At 40.3% G+C, this 15,793-nt stretch overlaps 1 protein-coding gene across 1 annotated transcript; it reads left to right on the top strand.

Moving 5' to 3' along the window:
* The first annotated feature begins 6 nt into the window (after positions 1 to 6).
* GPN1 (GPN-loop GTPase 1) lies at positions 7 to 13,388 on the top strand. The gene is made up of 13 exons (XM_009891596.1): positions 7 to 64; positions 1,072 to 1,111; positions 2,158 to 2,224; positions 2,956 to 2,993; positions 3,537 to 3,615; positions 3,718 to 3,812; positions 5,538 to 5,583; positions 7,088 to 7,234; positions 8,770 to 8,852; positions 11,154 to 11,193; positions 11,923 to 12,013; positions 12,487 to 12,594; positions 13,223 to 13,388. The coding sequence occupies exons 2-13, from the start codon at positions 1,104 to 1,106 to the stop codon at positions 13,327 to 13,329; spliced, it is 909 nt and encodes a 302-aa protein (XP_009889898.1). The 5' UTR covers positions 7 to 64; positions 1,072 to 1,103; the 3' UTR covers positions 13,330 to 13,388.
* The last annotated feature ends 2,405 nt before the right edge of the window (positions 13,389 to 15,793 follow it).

Raw genomic sequence — 15,793 nt, 5'->3', positions numbered from 1 at the left:
TGCCCCCCGTATGTGATCAACCTGGACCCCGCCGTGCACGACCTGCCCTTCCCCGCCAACATCGGTGAGTCCCGCCGCCCCAGCTCAGCCCCGCGCCGCGATGGGCGCTGTGGGGGAGGGGGTGGTCCTGCACCAGCGGTGTGGCGTGTTTCGCCAGAATAAAGCAAGTATGTCTCGCCAAAAATAAATAAATCCTTTTCTGGCATAGTGCTTTTCATAAGTGTGGCGGAAAGGGGCCGGGGGAGTATGTGAGGTATTTGGCTAGGATTCCAAGTCCTAATACAAGAAGGACTTTGTTTTTTAACACCTTTGTCCTACCAGTCTTTACATGTCAATTTTTAGGAGCAAAGGCATTTTCCATCGCGTTTGTACATTATTTTTTTTTACATCCTCTAGTGTTACTTGATTATTTTTTTTCTTTTCTTTATCAGCAGTGAACATATTAAAAGATTTGATCTGGTTCCCTGCATCCAGAACAGTGGTAGCCATATGTGCTACTAAATAACCACTTTAAAGCAGTTTAAGACATGAATTTTAGAGAAAATACCTTAACAATAAAACAGACCTTATGTTTAGCAGTTCCAAAGGGCTTGCCAGTTATTCGGTTTGTGAGGGTCCTGTCTGTTAAACTTTCTAAATTTTGTCAACTTCCCTCTCCAGCAGATAAGAAAGGCAGTGTGGATACCAAAGTTGTTTTATTGATGTCAGATGAATAATTAGAATGCCTGTTCCAATGCTGGATCTCTAATAATGCAGTTAGATATGTGTACTTTGTTAACTGATGTTGATCGGCTGAGAACAAAATTCAACTGAAGCGGTTTGTGCTAGATACCTAAATTGGCAGTGTTTCACATTAATTGCATTGGGTTTCATATGTATGTTGAGTGCATAGCAAATCTGTTAGATTTTATTTATTCAATTTGGGAGATTTTTCCTGTTGGTACTAGATCTATTACTGAGACAAAAGGAGACTTGCTAGAAAAAGAAGGGCTTTCACCTGTCAGCAAATTGATGAAGAAGGGTATTTTAAAAGTGATGTCCTAAAACTATTTATACATCTTCCTCCTCTAGATATCAGGGACACTGTGAAATACAAAGAAGTCATGAAACAGTATCCTTTTTTTTGTCTAAATAATGATATTTGAAATCTCAGATTTTGTGAAAATAGTCTGTCACTTCTGTACTCTATGATGAAGGGGGCAGGAGGTGTAGTTGGACATCTTGTTGAACTTCATGAGATTGTCATGGGCCCACCTCTCAAGCCTGTCCAGGTCCCTCTGGATGGCGCATCACTCCCCTCCAGCTTGTCGACCGCTCCACACAGCTTGGTGTCGTTGGCAAACTTGCTGGGGTGCATGCAATCCCAACATCCATGTCGCCAACAAAGATGTTGAACAGCACTGGTTCCAGTACCGACCCAGGAGGAACATCAGTCATCACTGCTCGCCACTTGGACACAGAGCCGTTGATCATTATTTGCTTTACTGTGTCTGTTAGCCATTACTGGAGTTTAAATATCTCATTAAATAGTGCTTAAGGAGAGTGTCTGGCCTCATGTTTGGATACTGAGAGTAGTGGCCCTACAAGACAGTATATACTGTTCTTTGTTTCTTTGAACATAATCAGTATACAGATCTGTACACATGAAAAAGGATTTTGGAATTTTCATCTTTAAGCTGACCGACTATCTTCACAACGTTCATTCCCATTATCATTTAATTTCTGCTAAAATTTATTTGTGCAAGAAATCTTTTGATTATCTTTTGAAGTATAAATGCTTAAAATTAAGTGCATTCAGGGTATTGTTAAATTCTGAGTTACTGGCTGGGTTGTAAATCTTTTTGGAAAGACAAAGATGGCTTTGATGTATACACATACATATATTTTCGCTTTGTCCAGAATGGTAATGCTTGAATAACAGCAAGGGGAAGCCATGGCATAGCCCATTTTGGTTAATCACACATGTTTGGGCAAAAGAGAGATCACTTTATTTGTTATGCTACTGCATCACTTAGAAGACTTAATTGTGTATTAGGAGTATTGTCTCATGCTGCAAGGTATCCAGTGTTCATTGTACATGGGCACCCATTATTAGAATTGAAAAAGAGGCCCTCTGAGGTCTGCATAATCATCCGCTTTCCTAAATGAAGCATCTAGATACGGGCTGGGCCCAAATGGTGGAATAGTGACTTCTCTCAATCTCTTTGCTACAAGATTTGATCAGGTATGAGGTTGTTCCTGCGTGTTACTGTGCTAGGAGACTGGGGAGGGGGTTACATGTTTGGAGTCATGGAGAGCACTGTGTTTGGTTAGCGTCCTAATATTACTTTGGAGTTAGAGTATTCTGCATACAAAACCACCTGCTTTACAAAGCACCCAAAGCTTATGAGCTTTCAATTTAGAGATTTCAGTTTTTCAGCTTTTTTAAAAGCAAAATTTAGGAGCCACGTGTACAGAACATTCTTTAGTCTTTGTACAAAACTGTTCTGTTGCACTATGTTTGCTAGAAAATCTTTCAGATGGATGCTCTGTTTTTGAAGTAGGGAAGCTCACTTCTGTAAAGAGGTTAGGTTTTGCTAGGGTGATTTGATAATTGACTGCTCTCTTAAATTGTAATGCTAAATCAGCACTGGGTGGGAACTTATGCAAGATATTGAGAGAGTGGACAATCTTTTAGTAAAAAGGTAGGGAACAGCTGTATTTGTTATACCATTTCCTTAGCCATGTACTAGAACACAGACAAAATCAAGGTTGTCTTTGACCTATGAAATGTCTGAGCGTTTTCCACCCTTCCTTAGTAGGGCATTTTCACACATTGAAAAGCTTAGAGACTTTAACCTTCTTTTGATACATATCTTCAGCTGTGCAGGTTAATGTAGTTCCTGGTGTGAAATGATTATGGAAGTTTCCTGTTGTGAGCTTAAATACAAGGTATACTTCTTCTTTTTCAATCAGGTGATGAAGTTTATTGAAAAAAGACAAAATTCATCCAAGTGAGTACTTTCTACCAAGTTCTTTTCTGTGAGCAGCGTGGGAAAAACATGTGAAATCCTAAAAAGGTTCTCTGCGTGTTTTCTAGTTGTTTTTCAGCCTTGGTATAAATTTTATGTGGAAAATAATTAGAACAGATAAACTAGACGTTCTTTGGATACATGGAAGAAATGTCTACTTCCTGGAAGTGATTCCAGTTCTGCTTTTCTTGGCTTCCATTAGACTGCCCTTTTTTTCTGACTCACTGTTCAAATAGGCAACAATGAACTCTTCTGAAGAGTTTGCAGTACTATCTGTCTGTCAAGTTGATGCCTTCAACTTTAATAGAATCTGAAGAGAGGACGTGCTTCTTAGTTACAAAATACATACAGGAAATTAAAATTTTCAGGCATGGCCATAAATTTTGTCACTGGGAGAAGCTTTTCTGATCTGCAACAGAATAATCATGTGATTTGCTGTTACGTGCTTGCAGTAATCTAGTCAGAATAGGATCTGGTGCTTAACTAATTTTCCCTTATTGTTTGTTGGGGGTGACTTCTTAACAGGTATGTTATTATTGACACACCAGGGCAAATTGAGGTATTCACCTGGTCAGCATCAGGAACCATCATAACTGAGGCCTTGGTAAGTGTTTTCTACGTGACTTGACAGTGAGGCTTTGTGAAAGAAGTGGCTGTTAAACAGCATGTACTTCTAATTACAATGCATTTTCTTTTTTGTTTCCAGGCTTCCTCTTTTCCTTCAGTTGTTGTTTATGTGATGGACACCTCTCGCAGTACTAACCCTATCACCTTTATGTCCAACATGCTGTATGCCTGCAGGTAAGAAAAGCTGAAGGTGCTGTCCATCTGCTCTTATTGCTGTGTCTCATTGATACTTATTTTGGAGGGGAATCACAGAATGGTTTGGGTTGGAAGAGACCTTCAAAGATCACCGAGTCTTCCCCATCTAGTCTACTTCCATGGACAGGGACATTTTGCACTAGATCAGGTTACTTAAAGCCCTGTCCAGCTTGACCTCGAACACTTCCAATGATGGGGCATCCATAGCTTCTCTGAATAACCTGCTCCAATGTCTCGCCACTGTCATAAAAATTTTCTTCCTTATGTCCAATCTTGCAGTTTAAAGCCATTGTCCCTTGTCCTGTCACTACAGACCCTGATAAAAAGTCTCTCTCTGTCTTTCTTATAAGCCCTTTTTAAATACTGAAATGCCACAATAGGATCTCCCTGAAGCCTTCCCTTGTGCAGGCTGAACAATCCCAGCTCTCTCAGCCTTTCTTCATAGCAGAGGCATTCCAGCCATCTGATTGTTTTTGTGGCCTCCTCTGGACCTGCTCTAACAGGTCCATGTCTCTCTTGTGCTGTGGGCTGCAGAGCTGGATGCAGTGCTCCAGGCAGAGTCTCACAAGAGAGGAGTAGAAGGGGAGAATCACCTCCCTCGACCTGCTGGCCACGCTTCTTTTGATGCAGCCCTGGGTACGATTGGCTGTCTGGGCTGCAACCACACATTGATGCCTCATATCCGCTTCATCTGATTGTTTGGTTATTCTCATAATGGTTTTCCCATTGGATAAGCAAAATAATTTAGGTACCAGTGGACATCTGGGTCATATGGTCATCAAGTCAAAACTCCCACTGACAGCATTAAATAATCCATGAGACCTTGGTGTGATGAAGGCTAGTTACATCAGATTTAACACATTGCCTGTTGCGTTTATCTAAGATGTATCAAGATAGCCTCATGTAAGCTCCTTCTTGTAAACACATATTTTATTCTATTTTTTAAATATTATTGATACTTTTCAGTGATTCTTCAAGATTTGTTTGTAGCTCAGCATAGTATAGAGTTCTTCATTTATTGCCTTCCTCCTCGTACATGGATTTATCTGTTTTCTTTCATGTTAAACCAGGGACTAAATACCTATGTAAAGATGGATATACCTAGAGCTGCCATAATTCATGGTAAATGTTGTTAAAAGGCTTTCAAAAAACCTATCAATCCTAGGTCAAAAGCTGTATCACTGTGTTAGGAGTACGCAAGATGTGTCTTATCACATGCTGCATTTTCTGACATTAGTGTTGAGCAAAAGATGCTAGAATATTTACAGTGAAATGAATATGTAAGCTTGTGTTTCAAGGCAGTTTTGCTTTATAGGTGTTTTCAGTTATTTGAATTCATTGCTATCTCACAAATAATATCTTGGAACCTAAGGTTTGAGTGAAAATAATTAGAAAACGCAGAGTTAAAAATTGGGATCCGAGAGTCGTAGAAATAGTAATCAAAGGCAACTGGGTGTGTAGAAGGAGATTTTACATCTTAGATGTGCGCTTACATCTTGGGGGAGGCATATTTTGTTCAACTATGGTAAGCAGGATCTGGGTGAAAATTACATTCTAATTGATGTGGAGGAAAATAATTACCTTTTCAAGTCAAATGTATTCAGTTTTGCGCAGGTCTTGTCTGCCTTATGCTTAACTTGCGTTCTATTCTAGTAAGATTTACATTTATTTTTTTTTTTTTTTTGTGTGTGTGTGTGTCCCCAGTATCCTGTACAAGACAAAGCTACCTTTCATTGTTGTCATGAACAAAGTAAGTTAAAGCTATGGTTTTTGTGTCCTAGTGGAACATTGTTCTGTTTAGCTTGCTTTGCTGTGGTGTCTTTGTCTTACTACAATAATAGATTTTCTAGAAAAGAGAGGCTGAGAGGGAGCTGCAGGCTGAAAACTGAATCTAAATGGGTCTTTAATCTGGTATACAAATGCAGAAGAAGAATCAGGGATGGACAGTTACACCCAAACATTCAACTTAAAGAAGATACTAGCAATTTGAAAAACGTTTTGAACCTTAACCCTAGGCTATAAGGAAACTTAACTTTGTAACATAAGGGTAAGTTCATTATTGAATCTGCTCTTACAGTCCCCTGCTTCCTCCGAACAATTGTCTTAATCATTAATTATTTCTACTCAGCAGCAGGCTGGTGACTCACAGTGGGAATTGTATAGCACCTACCTGTTTTGAGGAAGGAGTTCCATGTATTTTAGGAGGCAAAATGTAACAAAAGATGTTCGGTCCTGATCAGTGACACTAAAAATATGACAGTATTTGCCAGAAAGCAGATACTTACTAGCCTAAGGATACACCTCCACTGTTGTGTAAGGTATTTGTAGCCTTGAAGGAATGCTTTTGAACTTAACAGTTAGCCGGCTCTTTAAACATAACAATTTCACATTTTAAAATAATCCTGTTAGGTTTTTGGTGTGAGTACTCTTCCTTTTCCCCACAGACATCCTTTGTATTCAAGGAATTGCTCCCCAACATAGCAAGCTTCGTGTGTGCATGCATGTATATCCCATACGCTTCCTCTAGAAAACCCATGCTTTGAATGTGAAATTTTACCTCACACTAGCAAAGTAGGATTACTGTCTGATGTACTCCAACTACACACATCTTTGCAGTGACCCAAACCATGCATTTCTTTGATATCTGCTTTCTTACTTAGCAAGTTTATATAGACTGTTGTCTTTCTAACTCTATACAGTAATTTTAGAATAGGATGTTAAGCTTTTTCTGTAGAAAAAGGCATGAGGTAGGAAAATCATTCTCTCTTCAGAAAAAACATTTTTTGAAAGACTGAAAGAAATGGTACTTCATCAGCATATGTAAGAATCTAGTATGTAAGAATCTCCCCCCTGACTGCAAGCCAGTCAAGAAAGGATGGGATCTTCAATGAGGACTGTTCTTGTCTGGCCTCAGTCATACGATCTAATATTTACAACTTAAACTTTCTTGTACAGTATGCAATTTTTGGATGCCCCTTTCCAGTAAACCATAGGAGCCTTTAGCCTTGCAATTGTTTCCTTAAACATGCCTTCTTAAAACTGGGATAGTGGTTGTTTGTCTTATCTTCCTGTGTTCAAGTAGTTGGTTTGATAAAAACAGAGCTTGCAAAACTTCAGACCAGAGCTGAATATTTTGAAAAGTTCAGTATTTTGAAAGTAAGATTAAAGTGGAAATTTTTTTATTTGTCCACTTAACAGCCTAAGGCTAAGAACTCATCATTATTACTTCTGGAATTTTTCTTTTCTCCTTCCAGACTGACATAATTGACCACAGTTTTGCAGTAGAATGGATGCAGGACTTCGAAACTTTTCAGGATGCCCTGAATCAAGAGACATCCTATGTCAGTAATCTGACTCGTTCTATGAGTTTAGTGTTGGATGAATTTTACAGTTCACTGAAGGTAAGAATCTTCCTATTTTTTACTACCTCTTGTAAAAGCCTGGAGAATAGAAAGCTCAAGGAGGATATTATTGATGCGTATAAATACCTGATGGGAGGAAGTAAGGAAGACAGAGGCAGGCTCTTTTCAGCGCCCAGTGAAAGGACAAGAGGCAACAGACACAAAGTGAAATGCAGGAAATGGTTTAAAAAGAAGAGGAAAAAAGAATTACTGTAATTTTACTGATCGAGCACTGGAACAGATGGTCCAGAGAAATTGTAGAGTCTCCATCCTTGGAGATACTCAAAACACTCTCAGACAAGATCTTAAGCAACCCGTTCTAGTTAATTCTGCTTTTTGAGCAGGAGAGGTTGGACTAGATGATCTCCAGATGTATCTCTGACTGCAACCATTCTGTCTTTCTGTAAAAGGGCTTTGCACTGCCTTTTGAACTGGAATCTGTTGATGAGCCTTGCATTGGGGGTGAGGATTTGCTGGTTTAAACATAAAGTAACTTTAGTTGCTTCTCACACTGAATGGCAGCCTGAATCATTTAATACTGAATTGTGATTAATCATCAGAAGAAAGCTTGTCTTGCTAATGAAAAAGAGGGAGAATTTTCATTAGAGGATGTAAGATTCTTAAGGGTCACTGAGTACTGGCTAGTAATAGTCTTAAAGGTATTTGGTATTTTTAGATAATTGATTTAATAAAAGCAGACTAAATGGCCAGAAGTGTAATGACAGACAAGTGCAAATTAGAAAGCAGATATGCATTTTAAATATATTGCCATAGTAACTGATTAAATTCTCCATCTCTTGCTCTTCTGGGGGTTGGATTAGAGGTACCTTTTAAAATGGGCTTCAGATAAATACAAACTATTAAACAGAACTTCAGAGGCAAGAGATCTGTTCTTGTGGTCTGTTTTGCTCTTTAATTCTAGCACACTGATGTTGCAGCAGTTAGACTAACCACTTATAATACTAGGTTCAGAATGAGAACTTGGATTATTAACAATAACCAAGTGAATAGAAGGAAGACTTGATCTTTCTTTTGATTTGTCCTATCTTGTTCACTATGTTTGGGCATTGTCTTAACTATTTTTTTTATGGATTGTTGACATAGGAGGTACAAGTGTGAGTGGAGAGTCACTTTTCCTTTTTTCTTTTTTTTTAATTGTTGTTTACCTCCCCCTGTGGTATGTAGAACAGACAGGAAACCCCAGGTTCCTAAGTTAAATAAGAGAGAGAAAACAAACAAACAAACAAAAAGAACCAAAAACTGGAGGTAGCGAACATTAACAGCAGGTGGAGAAGGAGGTTGAAAGTAGGAATGATGGAAGCAGAAGTATTACTGCATACTCTTACGCCACTGAGATGATTAAGTGGGTATTATTGGATTCCCCTATGTTTTTTAGTTTAGTGGGGTTTCTTTGGTTTTTTTTGTTTTTTTTTTTTTTAAATATTGCTTAGTCTTTCCAGCTCTGATCATCCATTAGTTACCTAAAAACTTGGTTCAATTACTCTTCAGTTCTGTTTTATATTTTTCTTTTATAGGTCGTTGGTGTTTCTGCTGTGCTCGGCACAGGCCTGGATGATTTTTTTGGTCAGCTTTCTAAAGCTGTAGATGAATACGAGAGGTAAGACGATAAAATTTGGTCTCTGACCCAGTGAATACTTGCTGAAGTTACTGATTCATGAGCCCACTCCTTTGATTTGAAGGACTGTTCACTTTTTACAGCCAAGGTAGTCTAGGATTTCTAATAAACTTAACTGCAAGAGTCAACATAAAAAGCAGCAGTGAACAGGAACGAACTATTCAGTGGTGAAGTTTTGTACTAACTGTTTAGTGAAAAAGTAAAAGCTATCTGCCAGCAAATCTGTGAAGCCATTTTTTTCCCCTGGTTCCATACAGTGGTTAAGGTTTGAATTGTCCTCAGGAAGCTAGCAGATCAGTTTGGCAGACTGAATAAATGAACAAATTAAAATTCAGTAATTCTTTGAGTATTTGCTCCTTGCTGGATTCGTCCCCATGAAGTACTGCCAGTCTGCTTTATAACATTAGGAAGCAAATCCAGAAACTTGGATTACTTGGAAGTACCTAAACCAGACCATAGATTATTATTAGAAGAAAATATATCATGCTGGATTGGATAGCCAGAGAGAGACTGCTACAGCTTCATGCTCCCAGGGCTGATTAGTCTGGCCTGGGCGTGCCCCCAGGTCTGCATACTGCCTAGTCTCTGCTTACGTGCAATTAGACCCTTTTATTCCCTTAGCCCTCTATTTCCCATACTTGTTCCTCCCCAAATCTCCTAAATCCCTCCCTTTTCCCACCTTCGGTTTCTCTCCTAAACGTCCCATAATAAATCCTCTGCTATCCCCAAATGTTCTTTCCCGGCATCCCATGATGTGTCCCACGGCCCTAGGCAGCCATCTTTCTGTGCTCGCAAGGTGATTTGATTCAGAGAGCTCCCGATGGGGTATGGTGATGGGTTTCACGCCTGGACAGTGGGGCTGATGGTTCTCCTGGGATAGCCCTGGGAGGAGCCAGAATAGGGTATCCCTTCCTCCGAGCCCTTAATTCGGATTCCCTGCCTGCCACCATGCCTTCTGTGTTTCTCTAGGATTGTTGAGATGGGTCTTTGATGGTTTGATGGCTCTCCTGTGATGGGCCTGGGAGTATCTGGGCCAGGTATTATTTATGCTTCTCCTCCCCCAATGTCTCTGCGCTCATTGGAGGTGCTGAGGAGTTTCACCACATAACCTAACAATTATTCTGGGATGCACTGCCTACATAATGAAACCCTAGTTAAGGGTTTCATATAAGCCTCCATTGTGCGCTTGCAGCCCAGACAGCCAATTGTACCCAGGGCTGCATCAAAAGAAGCGTGGCCAGCAGGTCGAGGGAGGTGATTCTCCCCTTCTACTCCTCTCTTGTGAGACTCTGCCTGGAGCACTGCATCCAGCTCTGCAGCCCACAGCACAAGAGAGACATGGACCTGTTAGAGCAGGTCCAGAGGAGGCCACAAAAACAATCAGATGGCTGGAATGCCTCTGCTATGAAGAAAGGCTGAGAGAGCTGGGATTGTTCAGCCTACACAAGGGAAGGCTTCAGGGAGACCTTATTGCGGCCTTTCAGTGTATAAAGGGAGCTTATAGTAGAGACAGATTTTTTGATAGGACCTGTAGTGACAGGACACGAGGTGACAGTTTTAAACTGAAAGAGGGTAGATTTAGATTTCACATATGAAAGAATTTTTTTTACGAAAAGGGTGGTGAGACACTGGAGCAGGTTGCCGAGAGAAGCTGTGGATGCCCCATCGTTGGAAGCGTTCAAAATCAAGTTGGACAGGGCTTTGAGCAACCTGATCTAGTGAAAGATGTTCCTGCTCATGGCAAGGGAGGTTAGACCAGATGATCTTTAAAGGTCCCTTCCAACCTAAACCATTCCATGATTCGAAGAAGAGGGTATCCGCATCCACTTTATCCTACTTCGTTAAAGAAATACTTCAAAGATCCCATAGTGGTACTGTAGTTTAAAAGTCTGTGAACAGTCTTTCTGTATGAGATCCCATTGAACTGTCTTAGGAGGCACAAGTAACTGGCAGAGAAAGTCATGACTGTGATTAGAGGAGAGTGATAAATCTGTTTAGGTATAGCAGTGAAATGACTACCTCAGTCAAGCTGGTTTTCTTGCCCAACAACACAGTGTGAGAAAGGTTTGCTATTTTAATGGAGTATATTCACTTATTTTGCATCCATTCGTTTCAGAATCCAAATCTGGGGTAAAAAGTACTGTTAGTCTTCCTGAAATGTCTCTCAAACATGAAAGCCTAGAGAAAACTTTTTTGGGGGTAGAAACAAGCCTCCAAGATGATCCTTACTTAATATAAATCATGTATTAGTTCAGACTGAATGCACTCTCTTTATCTTTTCAGAGAATATCGTCCAGAATATGAGCGCCTGAGAAAAACACTGGTAAGTATTTTTAACTGTTGTATACCTGGGCAGTGTATCTTGGGATCACTTTTATGCACACAATTTCCTCTATGTTGGGAGGGTCTAACATTTCGTTTACTCATCATACTCAGTGTGGAAAAACTCCTGTCCTGAAGCTCATCATCTGTCTTTTTTTCTTAGATTTGGTGGAGCATATCTTCAGAAAAATAGAGATGTTTTGTAAAACAGATGTGGCTCAGTGTTATAGTGCTAATAATTTGTTTGGGCAAATTGTGAGAAAATGATTGGGAAAGATTTTTATATCTTCCATTCAGAAGGATAGAAAATTTTTAAAAAATAGCTTTCCAAAGTACTTCCTTGAGCATATCAATGTATCTTTCCACACCAGTGAAGTGTACCATTTTGACTGAGACAATCAGTAACGAAGACTGAGTTCTAGTACCAAAATCAGTAGCTCTGCACACCTTGAGTTCTGGCTGTCTGGAGGACAGTTCTCTGCAGGCACAACTTTACAGAGTTTGGCTTCCTGATGCCACTAAAAATGTTCTTGGGATGTCCATTATATTCCAGCGTGAGGTTGCTTTCCATGTTTATCCAAAAGTTCCGTGTAACCTTAGTTGTAATGTAACACGTGCTTATTGACTTGTGCTTTCTGGCTGGGGAACAGACTGCTAGTATTAGGTGAGATTACTCTTCTACTTGTGTTTTAAATGTATTCAGAGTCTGCATGTAACTTTGTACTTACAGGAGAAAGCTCAAAATAAACAAAAGAGAGAGCAGCTGGAACACTTGTGGAAGGACATGGGCAGTGTGTGTGTGCAGGGCAACACACTTGCAGGTACTGTAATAGGAAGATTAAGTTTACTGCAGAATTTGTCTAAAGAGTCTGCCTTGAGAAGTCATATAGTGCTTTGCTGTCTTCACAGCAAAACGATGAAAGCAGCTTTATGTTAGTAAAGAGGAGTGGGGCTTTAGTTCCTGTGGGATGGGTCATACTTAGCTCTTCTATGTGTCAGTCACAGACATGAGAAGAAGAGACCTTGCTGTGTAAATAAAGCAGTGGATGTACTAGAAGTAATGAAATACTTTAGAGAAGGTGAAACAATCAATTAGAATATGAGAAAGCTCTACTGCTGGTTGAGCTGTTGCAAGAGACTGAGTATGGTGCTGATGCATTCTGTCCTGTATCCTTGGAATACATATCATTGGTATTAATTACTGTGTTTATGTGCAAATAGAAATTGTCAGGGCACATGCTAACTAACTTGTTAGCGTGCTGGTTTGTGTATAGCTATTTCTGTTCCCTTCGAGGATCTGATGATGCTTCTCCAATGGGTCCCTCTGAGCTGATCCTAACACGAGGAACTCTCGATGAGGAAGAAGAGAGGGAGAGTGATACTGATGACATTGACCATGAAGGTAAGGGAATGAGGGATCTGACCTGGTCTAAAAGCTGCCTGTCTAGTCAGGAAATACCCTCTGTATTTCATTAACTGGATTTACTGTAATGTGAGCCTAGAAAACAAGTAAACATTGTCACCTAAATACAAGTGTCTGAATCCGTAGCAGAAGTGCAGCTGCAATGTTTAGTCCAGTGATATCACTCTCTAACCTTTGTGAAAGTTCAATTGTAAATTTTCTCTTTGAGTAATTATTTTTAGTAGGTGTATAACATGCATAAACGAGACAATTTATGCTGAGAGCGTGCAGTGACGTCCGAACCTGACTAAAGCATATGTTTCGTTATCTTTTTTGGCCTTAACAGTTCTTAGCACTGGCTCTCTTCCCTTTTCCTGTGACTTGTGGTCTTGGAGCAATCTTCTAAGTTCTCAGTGTGTGATTTTTCTCTTATATAGCTCACAGACTTAATTTTTGTTCTTTCCCTGTTCCATTGAATTTAGGATCACTTATTTCTTTTGCCTTGCAATGAAGTTGAAGTTCAAATAGACTTTATGTGTTGCTCTGACTAGCATGATTCTAGCTTTCTTCAGTAACACAAGTAGAACAAGTGCTGAAATAGTGCTGAACTGTGGATTTTTTCCCCCAGTTACTGAGGAGAGTCATGAAGAACCAGCCTTCAGAAACTTTATGCAAGAGACGCGGATGAAATACCAGAGAAGGAGCAACCGGAATGAACAAGACATTCAGAAATAGAGGGTCTAGAATCCCTTGTAATGGAGTTAAAAGTAAAGGAACAGCATAATGAAACTTGCATGGAACCATGCGTGGATTCTTCTGTCTGTGAACAGCTTCCTCTGATATATTTATATCTTTCTTCCTGCAGTAGCTGTTGGTCACATGAGTTGAAGGTCTTGTACCCAACTGACTGCACATTTGGCCCTCTGCCATGGTGATTTCCTGAAGCTGAAGGAACCAGATAGCACTTTTGCTCCAAATTCTTTAGATGTGCCTGTTGAGAGCTTAGATGTTGAGCTCTGACAGCATTATCACCTAGAGTACTTCCTGGTCTCCAAAAGTGCTTTCTGCTCCCCTTGTGCAGACAGGTGCCTGCTGCAGCCAGGAAACAAGTGAAATCTCTGCTACATGAAATGTCATCAATCTAGTCTTTGATATTTTGATTTTAATTAAATATATTTTATGTACCAGCAAATGCGTGGTGGTTAATGGCAGGAGATTTCATTTCACTGTTCTAACTTGAGACTTATTTTCTGTGCTCACAGCCAGCCCATATGGATGCACAGCAAATGAATCTTAATTACATTACATAAACACAATACAGATGCCTCCTAGGAAAATCCTGGGTAAAGAAAGTTCCCAGGAGGGAAAGTGATAAAAAGAATCTGGCTTGATTCAGCTGAGAACCCAACTATGCATGGCTGTGTACTGGCTGCGTATATCTGTAGGTAACATAAACCAAAGGCATTTCTGCAGATGAGTGCTTACACAGAATGTAGACAAGGATTTGGAGATGGGCTAATAATTATTTTCCTGGTAGGCACCAGAGGCACAGATGTTCACTTGCTGTTTACCATACTGAGCTCTGGCATTTTTGTTTTCTTTCCCTCCACACAATACTGTGGCCTTACTAAGGAGATTCCTCAGTGGGAATCTGGCAGCAGTGTCTGCTAGCACAAGTTCTGTAGGTTTCTGGAAAAACAGTTTCTGTGAATTTTAAAAGTATAGCTGGCTGGGAAGGGAAACTGACAACAGCTGTTACCTGCCAGCTCTGATACACTTACTGCTTTATTAATGTGGAGTGTTGAGAGATACTAGTTGTTTAGCTTAAATAAGGAAGTTTTAATTAGAATAAATTACTTAGGGTTATAAGATGGTGTGATTTATGCTATTTGCTTAGCTTTACTTAGCATGAGTAAGATAGATTTGCTGAAGCCTTTGGGCCACAATAGAGTTAGTTTTCTTAGTAGTTTTCCTAGCAGCTAGTAGAGTCCTGTGTTTAGTCTTTTAGTATAAGAAAAATGTTAGTAACACACTGATGTTTTGGTAGTGTTTTCCCTAAGTCTGGGACTTTTCAGTTCTCCATGTTCTGCCAGTGAGCACAGGTGCACAAGAAGCATAAACCAGAAGATAAGGAGGCTACAACTGTCAGCAGTGACAGCAAATCAGCAAGGGAAGAGCAGTCAGCGGCCGGCCGGGCTGGACACAGAAAAGGAATCTAATAAGGTGTTAGAAGACCCCAAACCAAAATCACCATTGGACTAAAAGGCACGTGAACAGCCTGTGAGGGGCGGGTGTACAGATCGCAAGGGTATAATGGCCCAGGGATTTCTTTGTTTGAGGTCTCTCGAACCCCTGTGAGGGGCAGTGACTCAGATTTGCAAATCCCCAGTGGTGTGGGCTGAGGTGAGACAACTCCCGAGGTCCATACAAAAACATCTGTTACAGTGATTAATATATGTCTTAACTAGGTCCATGATAGTTGGTTAGGTATATGACAAATTATGGCAAAAGGTAGAAGTATGGCAAGCAGTAAAGCACGCCTTGTGTTACTTAGCAACAGATACGCAATGAATTATGGCAAGAGGTACTTCAGAACAGATATACCGTGAATTATGGTGAGTGGTAAGTTATGCCTTGTATTACTTAACAACTTTAAAAGAAAAGAGAGAGAAACAGAGGGATAGAGAAGGAGAGACAGAGTGAGAGAGATAAAGAGATCACGGTTCCTGGTTCCAGCGTTGGTCTGGCCAATGGGGGTCTCTGGTTCGTAGAAGCGCTCCTCTGGGTAAAATCTCCCCAGGGGAAAAAATCTCTAGGGGCACTTATTTTCCCCTTTTATGTTCGTGGTGTTAGTACAACCTGACCCACTGTTACGGTGCTCAGGTTTCTCCCCCCCAGGTGACGTGTAACAGGATTTGGGTGGAGAGATGAGTCCTATAGTCATATATGTTTAGCGTGATCTTGATAAGCTTCATTAGCATATGCAGGGTTGTCAACTTTAATATGCATTTTGTGGATAATGAGGCAAAAGGTCATCATCGAACATAGTAGCCTTTCGAAGAAACAAAGAACTACACAGACTCTGTTATCATCCTTGCTGATGAAAAGCAGCGCTGTCCTGTTTCCCTCCTCCAGATTTGGTCGAGTTTCGTTCCCACCTGAGCACGTGGGTGTCAGCCCCATCAGTCCTTTGAGCACA

This window comes from Charadrius vociferus, unplaced genomic scaffold (genome assembly GCF_000708025.1).
Source record: "Charadrius vociferus isolate BGI_N301 unplaced genomic scaffold, ASM70802v2 scaffold1129, whole genome shotgun sequence".
Lineage (NCBI taxonomy): Eukaryota > Metazoa > Chordata > Aves > Charadriiformes > Charadriidae > Charadrius > Charadrius vociferus.
Note: the sequence above shows the minus strand (reverse complement) of the source record. Positions and strands in the feature narration are given on the sequence as shown.

Coding starts and splice junctions, on each gene's coding strand:
- GPN1 (XM_009891596.1), top strand. Junction 3,616..3,717: donor CCATCATAACTGAGGCCTTG/GTAAGTGTTTTC, acceptor TTTTGTTTCCAG/GCTTCCTCTTTTCCTTCAGT. Junction 8,853..11,153: donor GCTGTAGATGAATACGAGAG/GTAAGACGATAA, acceptor TTATCTTTTCAG/AGAATATCGTCCAGAATATG.